At 46.8% G+C, this 17,632-nt stretch overlaps 1 protein-coding gene across 18 annotated transcripts in view; it reads right to left on the bottom strand.

Moving 5' to 3' along the window:
* RBFOX2 (RNA binding fox-1 homolog 2) overlaps positions 1 to 17,632 on the bottom strand; it is a 166,768-nt gene that overhangs the window by 73,215 nt on the left and 75,921 nt on the right. Inside the window, exon 1 of one of the 18 annotated variants that reach the window (XM_048301042.1) lies at positions 11,892 to 11,994. The exons of 15 other annotated variants lie outside the window; for them this stretch is intronic. In XM_048301042.1, coding sequence (XP_048156999.1) covers positions 11,892 to 11,936 — 45 coding nt within the window. In that variant the 5' untranslated portion in view covers positions 11,937 to 11,994. Of the gene's footprint in view, positions 1 to 7,335; positions 7,518 to 7,904; positions 7,927 to 11,891; positions 11,995 to 17,632 lie in introns of those variants that run through there. 2 more of the 18 variants (XM_048301035.1, XM_048301043.1) reach the window with 2 other exon arrangements.

The following is a 17,632-nucleotide window of genomic DNA, read 5'->3' on the forward strand; positions in this document are numbered from 1 at the left end:
GTCTTGTTTATGATTAAGGGAGGAGGAAACCACCACACACACTTTGAAAAGTCTAAGAGAACTTCTTATTTAACAGAAAAATTTGCATTTCAGGAATCTATATTTAGCAACCATACTAAAAAGCTACCAAAATCTGACCAGCAGTATAACAAAAGTATAGAAAATTGCAGCACCTGTCTTACATTTAATCAACTAAATCTCCTAGTAAAGCCATATGCAATGGTCAAAAAAGGCTAAAAGACTAAAAAAAAAAAAGAAGTAACAGCATGCAAAACCTGCCAAAAATGAAAGAACTGATCCATTCTTTATATTCCTCACAGAAAGAACAAATGGTGGCAACAAGCTTTATGTAAGTGAAGACTTAGCAATGTTCAGAAAGGCCGGCAGTGGCATTGCAAATGCTTTTAAGGCAGGTTACTTGCCATCAAGAATGGTTTAGATATTGTTTATTCTAACAGGAAACAGAGATGCTCTTAAGGGTGGCTGGCAGTGCCGCTTGCACCCCATTTCCTGTGATTTCACACTCCCATTTGGAGATTATCCACAGCTTCACAGGAGATACTGGCCATGTAGATCAGGCCATCAGATCCAGGTCTGGAGATCACTGACAGCAGGGAAATGATCCATCTCCAGTACTTTGCACCATCTCCTTTGTAGGGATGATGTAACATCAAGTAGCAGTTACCCACCTCAAATCCAAAAAAACCAAGAAACAGACCTGTTAGCAGAACAGGAGAAAATTAAATTGAGACGAGAACCCTGAGCACTATCAGCACAGGCAGCAACAGCGAGCAAAGAGATAGAACAGACAAGTATGACTGCAATAGGAGCAGAAAAGGCAAACTAAATGAGGAATGAAGGGAGTGGGTGGAGAGTTAAAAAAGCCTATGACAAGGAGACTGTAGTGAGGACAGGGAGGAGGAGGAGGAGGAGGAGGAGGAGGAGGAGGAAGAGAAGCAAAGAATAAGCAGGTCTAAAAATCAGCTGAGAAGGAACTGAAGTGATCATGGTAAAGTAGTAGTCTGCCAGAACAGGAGGGCACATAACTGGAGAGGAACGGAGACGGGGAGAGCATGGGTACAGTATGGCTTGTATGGGACAAGCTATTGACCAGGGATCATGGGAAGAGAGTAAGAGGAAGAAGCAGCAGCCATCCATCCTCCAGTGATGGAGGGCAGAGCTGAGACAGGAGAGGTCACACAGGGATGGAAGAGAGGGGAAAATGTGCATACTAGTGTACACCCCCAAAGCCTAAACCAGAGCCTAATATTGCAACATGTCACCATTCCTCTGCTGTCAGCAAATACACAAAACCAACTGGCAAACACTGATCAAGCTGCCGTGCACAGAAAATGACAGCTAATTACACATTCAGTCAAACTGGCAGAGGTCTGTGGGTTGTATCTGGGATGGCCAACTCTGCCACTGATAACTTGCAGAGGTCATCATGGTACCACATATACTGAAGCTGATGGATACCGCTAGAGTGTAGTCTTTTTTTTCTTTCTTGTGGAAAAAATAACATACAAACATGTAATTAAAGAGTATCATAAATAGACACAGAAATAAACAGAACAAATGAAGGTTTCTTTCCCAACTTAAAATACAGAAATGGCCTGGAATCAAAATGCCTCCCCACTACCATCTTGATCACTCTCAATTCAGTTTAAGGATAACATTGTTTAATGAACAGTTTTGCAAAGAAAAAGAAGATCAGGTATTAAGCAAAGGACACTGTTGAACAGCATTTGTCCCATTTTCTTTTATGCAGGCAAAACACACTCTATTTTTTCCAAAAGCTTCCAATTGAGCAATAATTGCTCTAGCTTCTATGAGCTCTACAAAACCAGCCTATACATCTCCTGCCCTCACTGGCCGTAGCACAGCCTCCAATAGCCCAGCAAAAAACCATCCTGCACAGCACAGGATCATGAGTGACTCTACAGAAGCACACCAAAATACTTTCGGTAGGAAAATTAACATTTCTCTACTCTGATTCTAGGGAACATGTCTGATAGAAAGAATACTGACTACATCCTTTGAAACAGTATTTGACAGAAGACTGAGGCAAATTAACCATCTGCTCCCTGATACTCAGACGTCCAAGGAATGTCTGTTAGTCTGTGACTCTGCAGCTGCGAGGTAAGTATGTTACGGAACTCACTGCAAAGGGACAGCCAACTGCACACATCATTTGCTGGAACTGGACCTAAAACAGGAACATGGAGCATTTTACCCGAAGCAGTTAGTAAAACCAGAATCCATGTCTAAAAAACATCACACACAGAGACGCCCATTGCAGACCTCTTTTGCACTGGTGTTAGAATTTTATAGTAGAAGGCTGGTCAATACTAATTAAATGCAATGGAGCCATCATGAATTAATAACCTGGTGGGAAAGATGTTGCTGGTTTTAAGGGCCTCCCTCCCTTTGCAACCTTGAACTTTTGTAATTTTTGGTAGCTCACTACAACCTCTTCACTGATCCAGAAACTTCATAAATTAATAGTTCTTAAAATACAATTAAAACAGTATGTTAAATTTACACAGCCTTGGCAATCAAATACCACAGCAAACTTGGGCATCCTCATTTCTCAATTCCCAGGGATAACCACCTAGTCACCTGCAGAAGAAATGCACTAGGGAGCAGTGAGGTTATTTCTAGGACAGGGACTCAAGGAAATGGCAGTGCTGTATCAAGTTGCTTTTCTCCATCCTGCCTAGGCAACATTGAATACAGTTTCTGCCATCTCAAGGCAGCTCTGCAAGCACCTGCAGTGGTTCACTTCTACTCCAATGCATCTGAAAGTGCTCAGCACAGGGGGCAAAGAGAGAAAGATTAAAAAACACTCACCAGGTTCTGACAGGCCCCATTGATTTTTAGGCCCTTAAGAGTAAGTCCTTCTCAACCAGCAGTTAAATCTCTAAGTATAACAACAGTTACAGAGACAACCCATAGCCCCACCTCAAGCAACTATGTCCTAGTATCAGGGAAAGTGTGATGCAGATTAATCTTTGCATTCCCAGGGGATAGTCTCCTGGAAAAGTGACTGGACAGGATTTCTCTCACACAAACCTCTGATGCTGACATGGTATTTGCAGCACTAAAGAGAAGTCCTATGGCATACAGTAGAAGGGAATGAAAAACTAGGGGATAGGTATAGGCACTGAGTCAGATACCACGTAAACAAGCCCCGTTTCTTGAACAGCAAAGAAAGGGGAAGAGCAGAAGTCCATGGACAGAGAAGAGAGCAATCCCCTTCAGACAGCTCATGCAAGTTTACTAGAGTAACACCAAAGCAAGGAGCAAACAGAAGGGACAACTGGCCTGAAAGGAAAGGGACATGCAATCCTCAAAGCAGGGAAAAGGGACAGCGAAATAATGGTAGCTCCTAAGAAAAGTCCAGCAGGAAAAAAGGGGGCCTTCCACCACACACAGATAAAGCTTTTCTTTCTTAATTCTTTCTTTTAAGGGAGCAGGGGAATCCTGCAGCATCCAGCTTGCCTGGAGGGGAACAGAACCTAAAGCAGCCGTAAGGGGACTGGAGGGGGGAGGCTGTTCTGGGACTCAGTCTCCCTTGCAGACAGTTCAAACAAAGGAGGATGGTCTCCTATAATGGGATGCATTGTACATTTTTAGCTAGCACAAGGTGGCTGTCGTGACAGGGTTCCCCATCTCCTGTCTCCCCCCTCCAACTACACACCCCTGCACGGTCCCAACATGGAACACAAAGATCTGTTTTTACCATTTACCATTACTGTAACGGGAGGTAGAGAAAGACAGGGAAAGGGAATGAGGCAGAGGAACGGAAAGGAGACAGAGCAGCCTTTAATGAGTCAGCCGCTGCTCCGATTTAAATAAGATCTCCATTTAAGGAGCACTGCAATTGTTGGGTTTTTTAAATTTAAAAAAACAAATCACTGACTGAGCAAGCAACTTTTGGCTGCACAAGTTGTCTCACAGCTACACACAGGGTCTGGGAGGGAAAGGGTTATAGAAGGGGGAAGGGAAAGGGAAGAAAACCTCTGGAAAAAATGAGACTGCTTGCTGGTTCATTTTAACAAGGACATAAATTAGTCTCAAAGCCACAAACGCCATCACCTCCCTGAGCCCTGGGCAGAGTGTAGCAAGTCAAACACGTGCCAAGATAAACGGCGCTGGCTGGAGCCTCCAAGGGGTGCTGAGGGGGACAAGAGGGGGCATGCTGGCAGGCAGGGCAGCAAAGATGCTTCAAATGGTGCAACAAAATGGAGACTGGTGATCCTACAGCTGCACAAAAGCGGACCTTCTGATGTTCCTGCTTACACCCACATCAAAAGCTGGGAACTCAAGACAGAGAAAGAAGGAAAATGGGGTGCTGAGGTCAGAAACTAGCAGTTCTCCAAGGTCTGGCTTTAATTACCACAAGCAGCCCTTCCTCCTCCTCCTCCTCCTATCTTGGAAGAAGGCCCGCCAACGGGCAGCAGCCCAGGTGAAAGGTTCCATTGCCGAGAGCAGGGAGGGGAGCAGACAATGGCGGGGGGATTCATTACAAAGGCACACACATACACACACGCACACACACTCAGCACTGCCGGCTGCCACATGGGCTGGGAGGACCCCTTAAGGAGGCAGCAGCTCCCTCCCCACTCTCTGAGATGCTCGACACCTTCCCCCTCTCCCAGCCCTGATGGGAAACAGATTTGGAGGAAAACGCCAGCAAGGCACTGGGCTGTCCAAGAAAGGGAGGGCTTTGTGCTCCACGCAAGCCAGCAACCTCACCATGCACCACACAGAGAAAAAGCCTTTTAGCATATAATTCCCATCCACAGAAGACACTCTCTTTTATCTGCAATTAGTACATAATGTACTGGGCCTCGTTTAACACTCATTTTCACTGATTTAGGATTAAGGGGGATAAGGCTAAGGTACTTTCTGTTAATGAATCTGAGCTCTTACTCTCATTAGCAATTTTTGTTTCCTCTTTTTCAAGCACGTTTCTACCTTCCAGCATCTCCCATTTCTTTCCATCGCTGTTTCTAGTATTGTCACTCCACACACTCATATTTATTCTGTTCTATCAGCTTGTCATGCCTATACAGAAGCTCATCTCTCAGATCTCCAAGGAAGACAGGCAGGCTTGCTCCCTACAATACAAGAGAACTCAGACCAGGTAGGCAATGTTTTCTGGAGACTGAACTAAACGGAGCAAGACTGTAGCAATGCTGAATTCATTCAGGGGCAATTACCAGCTTAACATACTAACAATATTTACTTTTCATAAATGAGACAGAGCCCCAAGGAAGTAAGTTCACAGGTTTAAGTAACGGCACTCCACTGCTTCAGGCAACACTGCAGAGTAAGAATAACGTGGCTGAGGATATTGTCTTGAATGTGACACGCTCCTTCAGCCCCACATTTGGCCAAACCTGCGGTGAAGTACTGCTAAGGACCAGCCTAGCAGCCAAATGCTCCCCCTGAGAGAAGGCAGCACTGTGCTAGAGCTGAACTCACCTGTGCTGGCTTCCTCAACTCTGTGTACAAGGGCTATCCGCCGTTCATCTGGATCCCCAACCGACACACAGTCCGAGCTCTCCTCTCCTACTGTTTTTTTAATATGCATCTTCTCCAGCATCTCAGCATGTAAATACACAATGCAAGTCCTGAAAACCTATACTAAATAGTACATACTCTTAAGACAATCGCAATTCAAGGTCACACAATACTACTAGTGCACAGTCTTGATACCTCCTTCCCCGTGTCAATAAATTAACAGTTTCTGTGGAAGACAGATTTCCCTGGAGTCTATTAGGATATCCCAAACCTTTAAATGAGTTTATAGCCTCCCGTTTCAGCCAGTGCTCCAGTAGAATCCCATCCTTCCTAGCTCTGCACATCCCCAAGCCAACAGGCTCATGCTCCAGGGTGCTCAGTCCCAGACACGCACAAACTACACACACTTGGTCCTGGTGACCCAGGCACCTTTCTGCACTGCACAGACATACACGGGCTCTGAGCATGACGGCTGTGGCTGAGAGCACATTGCAACACAAGGCTGTGCAGAACAACTCTCCAAAATGTGCACACGTCAACCTACAGCTTAGGGGCACACACCTCCATCTGACCAGGCAAACTCAGAGCACACAGCAAAACAGAAATGAACCCTGACTGCAGAGACACAGCTTTCCAGCATCACTTGCTAAACTAAATATAGGTACAGAAAGCCCCACGAGATTTCTGCAGAGCTCTTCTGTCTCAAAACAGAAAGCCTTGGTCCAGATAAAAAGGAATCTGTACTGGAAGGGACTAAATAGCAGAAGCAGAAGGTGGGGTTTGGGAGCCTGGGAAGATACCTTTAGAGTGGACAGAGACCTATTTTTCAGCCACTGAAAATCAATGCAAGATGAGAGAGAGAAAGGGTCAAAGTGGTGTCACTTCTCGCAGCAGATTCATTCTGAGTTAGGCACCACTGAAAGAGCTGCCCCTCGCAGTGGGACACGCAGGATCTCGGCAGCAGCTAGTGAACAGGGGTTCAGCCAGAGCTAAGGAAAGCCAAAAAGGCAGTATGCATCTACTCTGTAGACCTGCGAAGCTCTACAGAAAAAAATCACTTGTGAAACCCAGATTTGAAGAAAAGTTCCTTCTGAGATTCCTTCCCTCCACCCCCTTTGGAAATATCCCCCAAAGGTTTCCAGCTCTGCAAGGCACTGCGGGGACATTATATAATGCCTAACTCCAAAGGATTCCAGCTCCACGGTGCCGATCTCCTACTCCTCCCTCCCTCTGCCCGCTCCCTCCGGTGGCGACTTGCATATGCCATGCCAAAAAAAAAAAAAAAAAAAAAAAAAAAAAAAAAAAAAAAATTGAAAATCCAAAAGCATTCAGTAGCCTTAAAAGGCGAGCACTGTCCGACGAAAACCCCTTGCGGTGGATGTGCGATGGCCCTGGCAGCTGGGCGCGCTCCTCAGGAAACGTCAGCCGCTTTCCCCCCGGGAAGACACGGGCAGCCCCACGCCTACAGCTACCTACAAGGGCTTCCCGGCCCCCGCGGTGACCGGCAGCCGGATGGAGAAGCGGCGGGCAAGCCGTTCACCTTCGGGATCGGCCGTTCAAAGGCGGATTTAGCCTAACTCGAAGCAGGGGCACCCGTGCCCCTCGCGCACCGCTCTCTCTAGAGGGCACTGCGAGGTTGCTTCGGGCAGGGGGACCGCAGAAGCCCCTTCCCCAAAGCTCCCACCGCGGGTGCCCGGCGCGGCGGGGCTCCCTCCCGCACCGCTCCGCACCGGGCGCCCCGCTCCCCGCCCAGACAAAGCCGGGCGGACAGCCGCCGGAGCCCGGCCCGCCCGCCACCCTTACCTGAGTTACCATTTTCTTTTTCTCCATAAACCAAAATGGGGGAGGCCGGCCGCAGGGGAGAGGGGAAATTTAAAAAAAAAAAGAGAGAAAAAAAATAAAATTAAATAAAAAAGCAGCAGTCCCGTGGAGGCGGGCGGCGGCGGCGGGTGCCTGCGCTGCGCTGCGCTGCCTCGCCGGCGCGGTGCTCCCCGAGCCCTTTTTCCTCTCTTTCTTCTCCCGTGTTCCTCCCCTTCTTCCCCCTCCCTCCCCCCCCGCCCGCCGCCCCCCCGGCTCAGCCAGATGGCTGCGGGAAGCGCCGCCCCGAATGCCGAAGATAATTAATGCGAGCCGGGGCCGCCCCCGCCGCGCCCCGCCTCGCCCCGCCCGGCTGGATCGGCTCGGCACGGCCACCCCCCGCCCCAGCGAGGCGCTCCCTCGCCCGCCCGCCGGGACTCCCCACCGCTCCCCGGGAAGCGGGAGGCTCGGCGAAGGCGCAAACGCGAGCTGGAAACAAAAGCGAAGGTGGCCCCGTGCAGCGCCGGTCCCGGCCGGCATAACCCCACGGCCGGCCCGAGCTCCGCCGCACCTACCATGCCTAGCGCCCCAGGCCTCCCTCGCCTGGACCTCACCAGACGGCAAAGAGCATCTCCCGGCTGGAGGATGCTGGAGAGAGAGCTGTCAGTTTTGCACAGACCTCCCTCCTGCCACAAAAGCGAGAACGCGTGGGTTACACGGTGTGTTGGATGAACCGGAAGCAGTATCCGTGCCAGGATCTGCATTTCCAACATCATAAAACCTGGAGACTGCTGGACTCCTTCCCAGCTTGCTTTTTTCCCCTCCCATTTATCTTCAGCAAGCATCTGGCCCCGAGCACCTGAGCACGCCACGGTTGACAGCATCTGTTCTCTCAGCGACCCCATAAAACAGAGCGATACACTGCTACCCCATTTGCCAGACAGGATCTGAGATGCTCTGATTGATTTTTCCCAACATTGCACCCATGGAAACCCACGGACAGGGCTGAGTGCAGGACTGCCAATTCCGTGGTTAGACAAGAAGACTGTACTGATGCTCCAGTGCTCATGACGCAGAGATAAAACCAGCTCAGGCAAGTTGTCCCTCTGATGTATCTCTTCTTGACACCTGGTACTCAAGAAACTCCCCAGGCTTTAGCAGCAGAGAAGCCAAATTACAGCACAGTAACACCTTGCATCCCCATGTGTTCTTCTTTGCATGAATATGCCCAGTTATAATTTACACATGCAAAAAAAAAAAAGCCTAGTGGTTTTGCTTCATGGGCTTCTGCTATGGCACTGCTCTCCAGGCAGCTCATGCTGACCCACGATGCTTTTTAGTTTCCCAATTTCACTCACTGCAAACTGATCTTTGGCTCCCTCCCTTCTTCCTTCCCTTCCCTTGCCCTTTCTCTCCTTATTCAGGAGGAGACCAGCAGGAGCACATGTCACGGGCCAGTCCCCTCCTCTGTCGTGAAAAGCAGGAGACCAAGACACCAGAAGCCCTTACATGCCACCAGTGCATGGAGGCAGAGAGCCACGGGCCAGCCGCCCAACACGACCAAACTGTGATGTAGGATCCTCTGGGAGGGAGCCAGCCTCCAAGGCTGCAGCCCACAGGCCTCTGAGTCAGAGTCCACGTTTTTCTGTGTTATCTCACCCTCTCTGGTAACTTGCAAGTTACAATACTACATATTTACATGCAATGTTGCAAAACCAGGGGAAGTAGTGGATTTGGTTTTTCCTCCCCTATTACAAACCTGAGATTCTGGAGCACAGTTCTAGGTCAAGTGTAAATTCCATTTCAAAGCAGCAAAAAACACAGTGACCTCCTTAAACCTTTGACATGACAAAGCACCAGGTTTCAGCATTGTGCATCTTATTCATCAGACCTCTGCAAATCACTCAGGATAATCTCCTTATTCTCTCCACTTAAGTATTTTAACTGTTGTGTTCACTCAGTCTTGTCTGTGCCATGAGGTAGCATCCTCTTGTCCCAGATCTAGGGCTGTAGCACATCATCCCACATTCAGGACATCATCCCACTACTGTTAACCAGAATAGCCCCACTTCTACTCCATTTTGGGCTTCACCTGAGGAACTCCTAGAAATATTTGCCATCAGAGAGAGTCTTCTAAGGAAAAAGAGGCGCCCAACCATGGACAGAACCTTCCCTCGCACTGCCTACCACCACCCAGTTGGTACATCTGCTTTGCTCATGTGCCAGCAGAGTGGGAATTCCCTTCACTGTGATCTACTGCTGGTGTCCCTCTTTCATGTCCACTGTGGGCCAGAAAGCTTCTCCTCCCCCATGCTGGGAATTTATCCACCTTTGCTCCTGTTGAACAAGAGAAAAGACCCAATTTTCAGTGGATGTGCTTAGGCAACAAGAAATGCAGGTCTGCAAGAGCTTTCACTGCTGCAGAACCAGATTAAATGAGCATCTGATACAGAGTTCCAAAAAATACCTAAAAAATACCATGCAAAACATGACCAGACATGGCAACACCTAAGATCTTTGTTTCTTTGGTTCTACTGGAGCCCAGGAGCAACACCTGATAATGAGCAAGGCCTACAAAATTAATTGGTGAATCTGTGCAACTCATTTTTCCTCACTGAGGGATGGGAGTTCAGATGTTGTCTCATGGCCATGCAGACTAAGTTTAGTGGACCTCCACTTAGCTCCTCCTATGTGAGAATCATGGGACCACTCCTAAATTTACCATCACAGTTTGCCACCCTCTACTAAGCAAAACCAAACCCCAAACTGAAATCTTGCTGCTGAAAAGAACAGAGAAGCACAAGCAGAGCTGAAGGCTGGAAGCCTGAAGAACACATAGCTCAGAGCCACGAGATCACCCCTTCCTACTTACCGCATTTATTCAAAAAGCAATGTATTCAGAACAGCTCGAGATGCCAATACTTATGAGTTCTTACAGTTCCTCATGCATCACGGGCACATATGCATCGAAACTTCATTACTGTGCTGTAGAAGTAGCGTTTCGAAATAACTTTGGGCAAATTTAACTAGTCTGTCTCTGCAGTGCCCGGGCACAGCTGATCAGGCTCATCATGCCAGGCAAAGCTCATTGCTCCCACCTGAGCACGTCTGTGACACTTTTATAGTCTCTTCTGTGTTCGTGCAGATGTACATGATAGTTTCTGGTTAGCTCCTACCATTCAAATCCTAATGGCAAAGAAGCTGGAGAAGGATGTTTATGCAGCAGGCTACAGGACAAGGCCACTGAAATCACACAGATGAGAACACAGATGAAGAACTAACCTCTAGTTTGACTAAGTAGTCTACATGTACACTCTTAAATGCTTGGGTTAGTTTAACACTCATAGAAATCATGGAACTAGGAAGAGGAGGAGTCCACAAATACTCTGCTTTCAGGAAGCTTCAGGATTTGTTTTCTTTCTTTTTTTTTTTTTTTTGCTATGCTATTTTTCACCCTTTGCTGCTAAGGGTGGAAAGAAAGCATAGCCTTCAATTTTAACATCCCATTACCTGCATTTCTGTGCTGGCTCAAGTTTAGATGGAGCAAACCTGCCAGCTGGACCAAGGCCAGAGGGAAGAAAAAAAGAGTTTCAAGTGCAAAGAACCAATTTATCAGGAACAAATCTTAACAACCAAAAGACACACTTCTGCTGGTGGATTCTATTCATGTGGGTAATAAAACCCCCGATACAAGGTAAGCTAACAAAATGCTATTTAGTGGCTATCTGATGTATCTCACCATAGATAATCGTGAACTGCTAGTTTACATTTCACATTTTCTGGATAAACTTGGTGCCTGTAAGGACATGGAGTGCTGACACTGAATAGCCAAGGACTGCCTAGAGAACATCATCTGCCACTTGGCTCCAAAAGTATTTGAGCCTGACCCACACAGCCTCTGTCTTCTCCAAGACTCCACACACTGGGCCAGCAAATCTCACGTGTGCTCCAAATATAGCCCCCTCCCCCAGCAAGAGGCTGCAATACAGGCTTTGCCCAGCCCCGAGCGCTGCTCTCAAACCCACCCGTTCCCTTCACCCTACACATCCTCTCTGGACCTCTAAAAGCAAAACTGTGACAAATGAGACTTTGTCGGAGGTTTTGTGGGTGGTTTCGGAGGAGGGAGGAGGAGAATAGGTGAGGAGCTGATCTGTGTGGCTCAGCATCCCTGTGGGACAGGCTGCAGTCACACGTACAAGTCACATGTGCCCCAACAACGCAGTAAGACACTCAACAACACACTGGTTCACAGAGCAGAGCACTGCTGTCAGTTCAACCCCCCCTACAAACAAACAAACAAAGAAACAGGCCAAAAATGCGAACCAAAATACACAAGTCTCAAACAAGACAAATCTTGGAGTTAAAAAGTATCAAATGTACTGCTCTGGTGTAAGAGCTTCAAAGCCCTCTGCAGGGTCTCTGGGCAGAGGCCTGGGACACAAGAAGCCCAGCTCAGAAGCGGTGTCCTTCTACAAAACCAGCATGTAAGCTCCAATTCTGTCCAAATAACATACAGAGCAAAGACCAAAACTCTTTAAAGTCGCCGCTGTCCTTTTGCTTACCTGGACAACTGGGTATTGGTAATCCATACAATACACACCATACATAGCCAAAGATCCTCCAGCTAAAGGCCAAATGGACACAGGACTGGAAGCTTCAAATCTGAGTCTCCGTCTTTCAGCCTTGTGGGAAGGACTCTGGCAGCCCTGCGCAGTGTTTGGCTCGGGCCTCTGGGGCCACTCAGGTTGACACTAGCTCAGCTGAAAATAAAAAGGAGCTGCCTGGCTCGGCACAGCTCAGCCCCTCTCTTCTGGGATCCAGCAAGGCAGCGCTCAACCATAGGCGGCAGAGGCTCCTAAAATTAGAAATCCTCTACTGAAAACGGCCCTGCAAGCCTCGACTGAGGAGTGTCCTGCGATTCCCGGGCAGCAAACAGAGCAACTGCCAGGAAGAGGGGGACACAGGATCTTCGCAGCCACTGCTGCCAGGGATGGGAGGAAGCAAACAGCATTTAGGATCTGAAAAGAGCATATGTTCTGGGCTCTAGGTGCGTCAGAGGGAACGCTCCCAATCCAGGACAGGGAAAAACATATGGGACTGTTCCTCCCCCACCACCATACCCTTCTTGCTGTCCTCTGCAGGGACAGGTGCTGGGATTAGCACAGTAAAACCCTTTGGTGTCAGGGACGGAGGGAGGGAGAGGGGAGAAGCCACACTGATACCTCAGACTGAAGGGATCTCTTTCACAAGGGAGTGTGTGCCCGTATCGTTTAACGCTTCTCCTCCCTCCCCAGCTGAGGCAAGCAGGGACAGCTGCTGGAACCAGGGCTTGCGGGGGGAGCTGGGCCCTGGAATGGCCCCCACTGCCTCAGCCTTGGGCCGGTGGGTTGTCCCCCCTCAGCTGTTCCAGTCAAACTGGGGGTGGTGAGAGGGATTAACTCTGTCATATGGGACGGTGAGCAGCAGGGAGAAGGGGGCAAGGCTGGGCAGGGCCAGTTGCTGTGCCCATTTTAGGAAGCCCATCCTCCTCATTCCCAGAGAGGAATCAGCTTCCTGACCGACGGGGACAGATGGGGAGCTGCTTGGCCAGCAGGCTCACCCCAGCAGCCCCGCATGCCGGCCACGTTACCAGACATCCACTGCTGATTCTTAGAAGATACACCATGGCCAGGGGGTGCACCAAGGGAGCCTGACCTCCCATAACAAATTGCATGAGGTTTCACCCATCACTACAAAAAACCACACCAGCCTGACACTGGCCAAAACCTGGGTTCTCAAAGAGTTAACAGCCCAAGCCCACAAAAGATTCCCACCTTCCTCCAAAGGATAGCAGGGATAAAACCCCTCCCTCTGAGGTTTCAAAAATAAACATGCTACAGTGATCAAACCCAAGAAGGGCTAGCCAAATTTCCCCCACACATACCATTTTAAATGCATAAAGTCAGGGGCTTTTTGCATTTCTAATCTTTAACTTTTCTGTAGTGCTGCTGTGCACCACTAAACAGCTGCCTCAGCCTAGCTCTGGGGCAGTGTTACACGTAATTTCCTCCGCCTCAGAAAGAGTTAAACTTGAGATTTACTTTTTCTTCAAGATATGCGGATCATTATCTAGCACAATTTGCATGCACAGACCTTACGGGTGCCTAATCCACAGCCCTCCGACCCACTCAGCCCAGCAGGACAGCTCTTGGCTCGTCCTCTGCTCCCACTGCCCTTTCTTTCTGAGACGCCTCGGAAAAGGACAGCTATGAGCTGGGTGAGTGGTTATAGCAGCTGTCGCCCACTCTCATCATCTTTCCTAGGGCCACAGGGCCACTCCTTCCTTACAAAAGGAGCATGACCAATTTGGAGAGTATATTGGAGAGTATTTGGAGAGCATGACATTTTCTACATATAAAATAAATAAATAAATAAAAGATTCTATAGCCATTGTTTCTGTGTGAAGATTTGCACAGACAGAGAAATCAGTTGCCCATAAATGGGAAAGCAGCTATGCTTCTAGATCTCTTCACTGGGGAAAAAGGATGAGGCTCCCACAATGAACTTCCATCTCATTCTGCCTTTGGCCAACTTACTTAGCCCCAGACCCAAAACAGCTCACCATTATGATTCTGGAGCTCACCATTATGATTCTGAAGCTCACCATAACGCCCCTTCCTCCTCACCATTATGGCCCCATCTCCTCACCAGAGGGCTTTCTGGCAACCTCGAAGCACCTCCCCGAATGCCCTGCCTTGGGGCACAGATAGAATCTGGTTTCCTCTGAACGACCAATACTTTTTTATTTCCTTCTGTTTTCTGTAACTACATGTTCAAAAGGTGCCTGCCCTTCATTCTTTTGCATAGCTCATTACTATGCACTCAAGCAATTTATTATCTCCAATAAAATCTTTTTATGAAAAGGCATTAATTTACACAAACCCAAAGTCTTTTCCACAGCCTGTTTTTGCTACTTCATATTACTGCCCCAGGTTTTAAAACCAAATCCCTAACTAAGTTAAACATCTTACATTTATTTCACAATCCAATTCTTGTCATTTCCAACCAAGCCTCAGGGGAATAAAACATTTCCAAATCCTAGTGCAGATATCTTCCTATCTATAAATACCCATCAAATAGGCAAAACAAAACAAGGACGGGGAGCATCACCTAAGCTCCTCTGCTGTTTTAACTACAAATCCAATAAAACTACCATGCTGTAAAGTTTTTGATGTAGGCTTAAATACTGTGACTTAACCAGCACTGAGATACTCGGGTGATACTTTGGTAACAAAGCATCACACTTCCTGTGTCCCTCAGATAATTATATGACAAAAGCCAGTTTTAAACTCGTAGTTGCCAAGATGGACACAGCAGGACTTTACTGACCAGTAATAAACTACTGAATTTTCTGCAAGACTGGCCACAAGGGCTGGTTTACTACTGCACACTGACTTGCAATAAATATTAGTCAAATATAAGATGGCGCTGCACTCTGTAATTCTGTTTTGAGATAATAGTCCAACTGCATTACCATCCGACCTACTATGCCCATGCATTTCCAGTAACACAAGTTAAGTAACTGTTATAAAATCATACCCTTGCTCCTGCAGATGCTTACATGTATGAATAATTTTAAATTTACAGAAATACGTAGACAGGAAAAGATCTTCTGACACAGAATCAGATCAACTGCTATCATACAACATCAGCTTAACTTTTTATAAAATCTATCACACTGTATCTTAGAGCTGGGTTTTACAGCTACACTATCCCAGCAAAAAGGCTGCTCTAGAGTATCTGGGATCTGTGCTCTCCAGCTTAATGCTATTCCAGAGCAATTTCTGTCTTTCCTTTGTTCTTGTGCTAGTACTGTCCTATGTTTTAGCCATATTTTCTCTTTCCCTTACAACCAACCTTCCTCATGTATCCCCTCTCTAACCATCCAAACACGCAGCTGTTCCAGTCTTCTGTCACATGACAGGCCAGCTATTCCCCAGCCTCTAGAAGCATGTTCTTGCACCTGATCTAGCCTGTGCTCATCTTTATTTTTAAAGACATCACCCCGAACAACATTAGCTCTGTTTCACAATTGCAGCTCTAAACTGCATCTTCTCTAGTCTCATTAGTACTTTCCTCTGTAGCACCACATCAGATGCTGTAGAACCTGTCTATAGTAAGAGACGTCATCCCATTATGTAAAATGCCCATTATCAAGGTAAGAAAATTGGTTATCTTAAAAGCAGACAGGCTGATAAGGCACAACTCAGTTTTAATGGATTTGTGTTGCCTTTTATCGCATTTTTTATTTGTATCCAAGCCTTTAATTAATTTTTCTGTGTCAGCATGCAGCTGAGGTTGGGCCAACAGGGCTGTATTTACTCAGATCATTCCCTACCAGCAATAGATCTATTCCACTTCCTGTTCTCCAAAACATATGACAGCACTCTAATTTGATAGATTAAAACTTGTACCAGATCTGCAACTGCATGAACCAGTTCTTTCAGTCTCAGGAACAGGCACCCCCCTTCCCCAGGCAACCCTGCTTCCCAGCCCAGCCTACCTGCACTAACTAGAATCTTTCAAATGTCCAGTGTGGTTGCTCTTACGGTAGGTTCATGCCCTTTACCAATCCTGCCCCTGTTCCCAAGATCAACTCTACTTAAAACAACAAAGATTTATTCAATTCTGTGACCACAAGAGCATCCTCATAACTACCCTATCCTCAACACTAAGTGGCCCCACCTCCTCCCTTCTAACTGTATTTTGAGAAACTGTCACCCATTTCCTTAGCAACATTTATAAGGTTTAATTCAGCCTGATTTTTGGCAGTTCTCATTTCATCCCTACTGATTTTAAAGGCACAGCAATATCTGCTGATAAATTCTCTTTTGTAAATTTGCTTCTTTTTTCACCTAAAGCCTTTATAAGGTTGGGCTGAAGTTTCTTCTTGGAGGATTTCTCCCCTTTGCACATACCATACTTTGTATCCAAAGTGCTTCTAAAAACCAAACAAAAAAAAGGTCCCACACAAACAACCGAAAAAAGCCCACCAAAACCAAACTACACCATTCTACATCCAGGGCTGCACTGACTTCATTAAATATATTGCTTCATGTATCAAAGCTTCTATCATGATCACCCCATCCAAACGTGGGGAGATGGAGGCTCCTGAACAGCTTGCTTTCCAGTAGTAGTCATAGCACCAATAATCCACTCACTGTGTCAACAACAGGTGATGATGCTACAACGACAAAAATCTTTTGACCCAATGATTATTAGCAGCATTTGTTCTCCAAGCTGTATCTGAAAAATTAAAGTTTTTCATACTAATATTTATCTCTCTAAAGGTACTGGGAATAGTATCATTTCCGAGCCTCAAGTTTCTATCCGAATCCAGTCCTGTGAGAGATTACAGCAGACTCGCAGTACTTCCCCTGGGACCTCTTTTACCATTCTTCCCCACAGCAATTTGACCAGAAACAAATCCTGCATTATCAGTATTACTCTGCTTTCTTCTTTACTGCATACAACACAGCCTATCACCTTTTACATCTACCCTATCTGAACCACACATAATCTTGAATGCATGTTAAAGCCATGATTACTATTCTTGCAGATTGATATTATCCCTATAATATCCAGTTTCATATTCTGCACCAGTAGACCTCGTTCCTCTATTTGTCATTTTGAATGCCAGAAGCCTGAAAAAAAGCCCTCCTTGATGTCTGTGGATTTATCAATCACACAGTTCTCCCAACCCCCTCAACTAAGAGTATCACCCATCTAGTTACTGCTGATTCTTTTCATAACATTTAATTCTGTTTTTTCCAGCTCCTACCTACCCATCACTCTTTCTAGAGATACTGTTTTACATGCCACTGTAGCAGCATTTACCTAATTTCCCCCTTTCTGTGTACTAAGCAAGGCATGGAGATTACACAAGTTTTATCCTGTGTTCTCAAAACTCAGTACTCTGTTTCACATGCACTGCTCTCTTTGATGTCTGGAGACTGAGGAACATTTTTGGAAAATGCCAAGACCATAGCCCTGGGCTTTGCTTTGCCTGCTTTGTTCAGACTGTTTATAGCAAGCATGCTAGGTCACAATTACAAGAACAGCTATAAGAACATAATATAGCCATAGTCTCATGATGCTTGAAGTGCAGCCACAGCACTTCCAGACATTTACCACATACTTTTTTTTTTTAATTGCTGAAACTGTGGTATTGTGGAGACACAGCAATACAGCATAGAATCTGAGATATTTCCATGATACACAGTCATTACCCCACATTGATCTTTACTAAGGAATTACACCAACA

This window comes from Corvus hawaiiensis, chromosome 4 (assembly GCF_020740725.1).
Source record: "Corvus hawaiiensis isolate bCorHaw1 chromosome 4, bCorHaw1.pri.cur, whole genome shotgun sequence".
In the NCBI taxonomy this organism is placed as follows: Eukaryota; Metazoa; Chordata; class Aves; order Passeriformes; family Corvidae; genus Corvus; species Corvus hawaiiensis.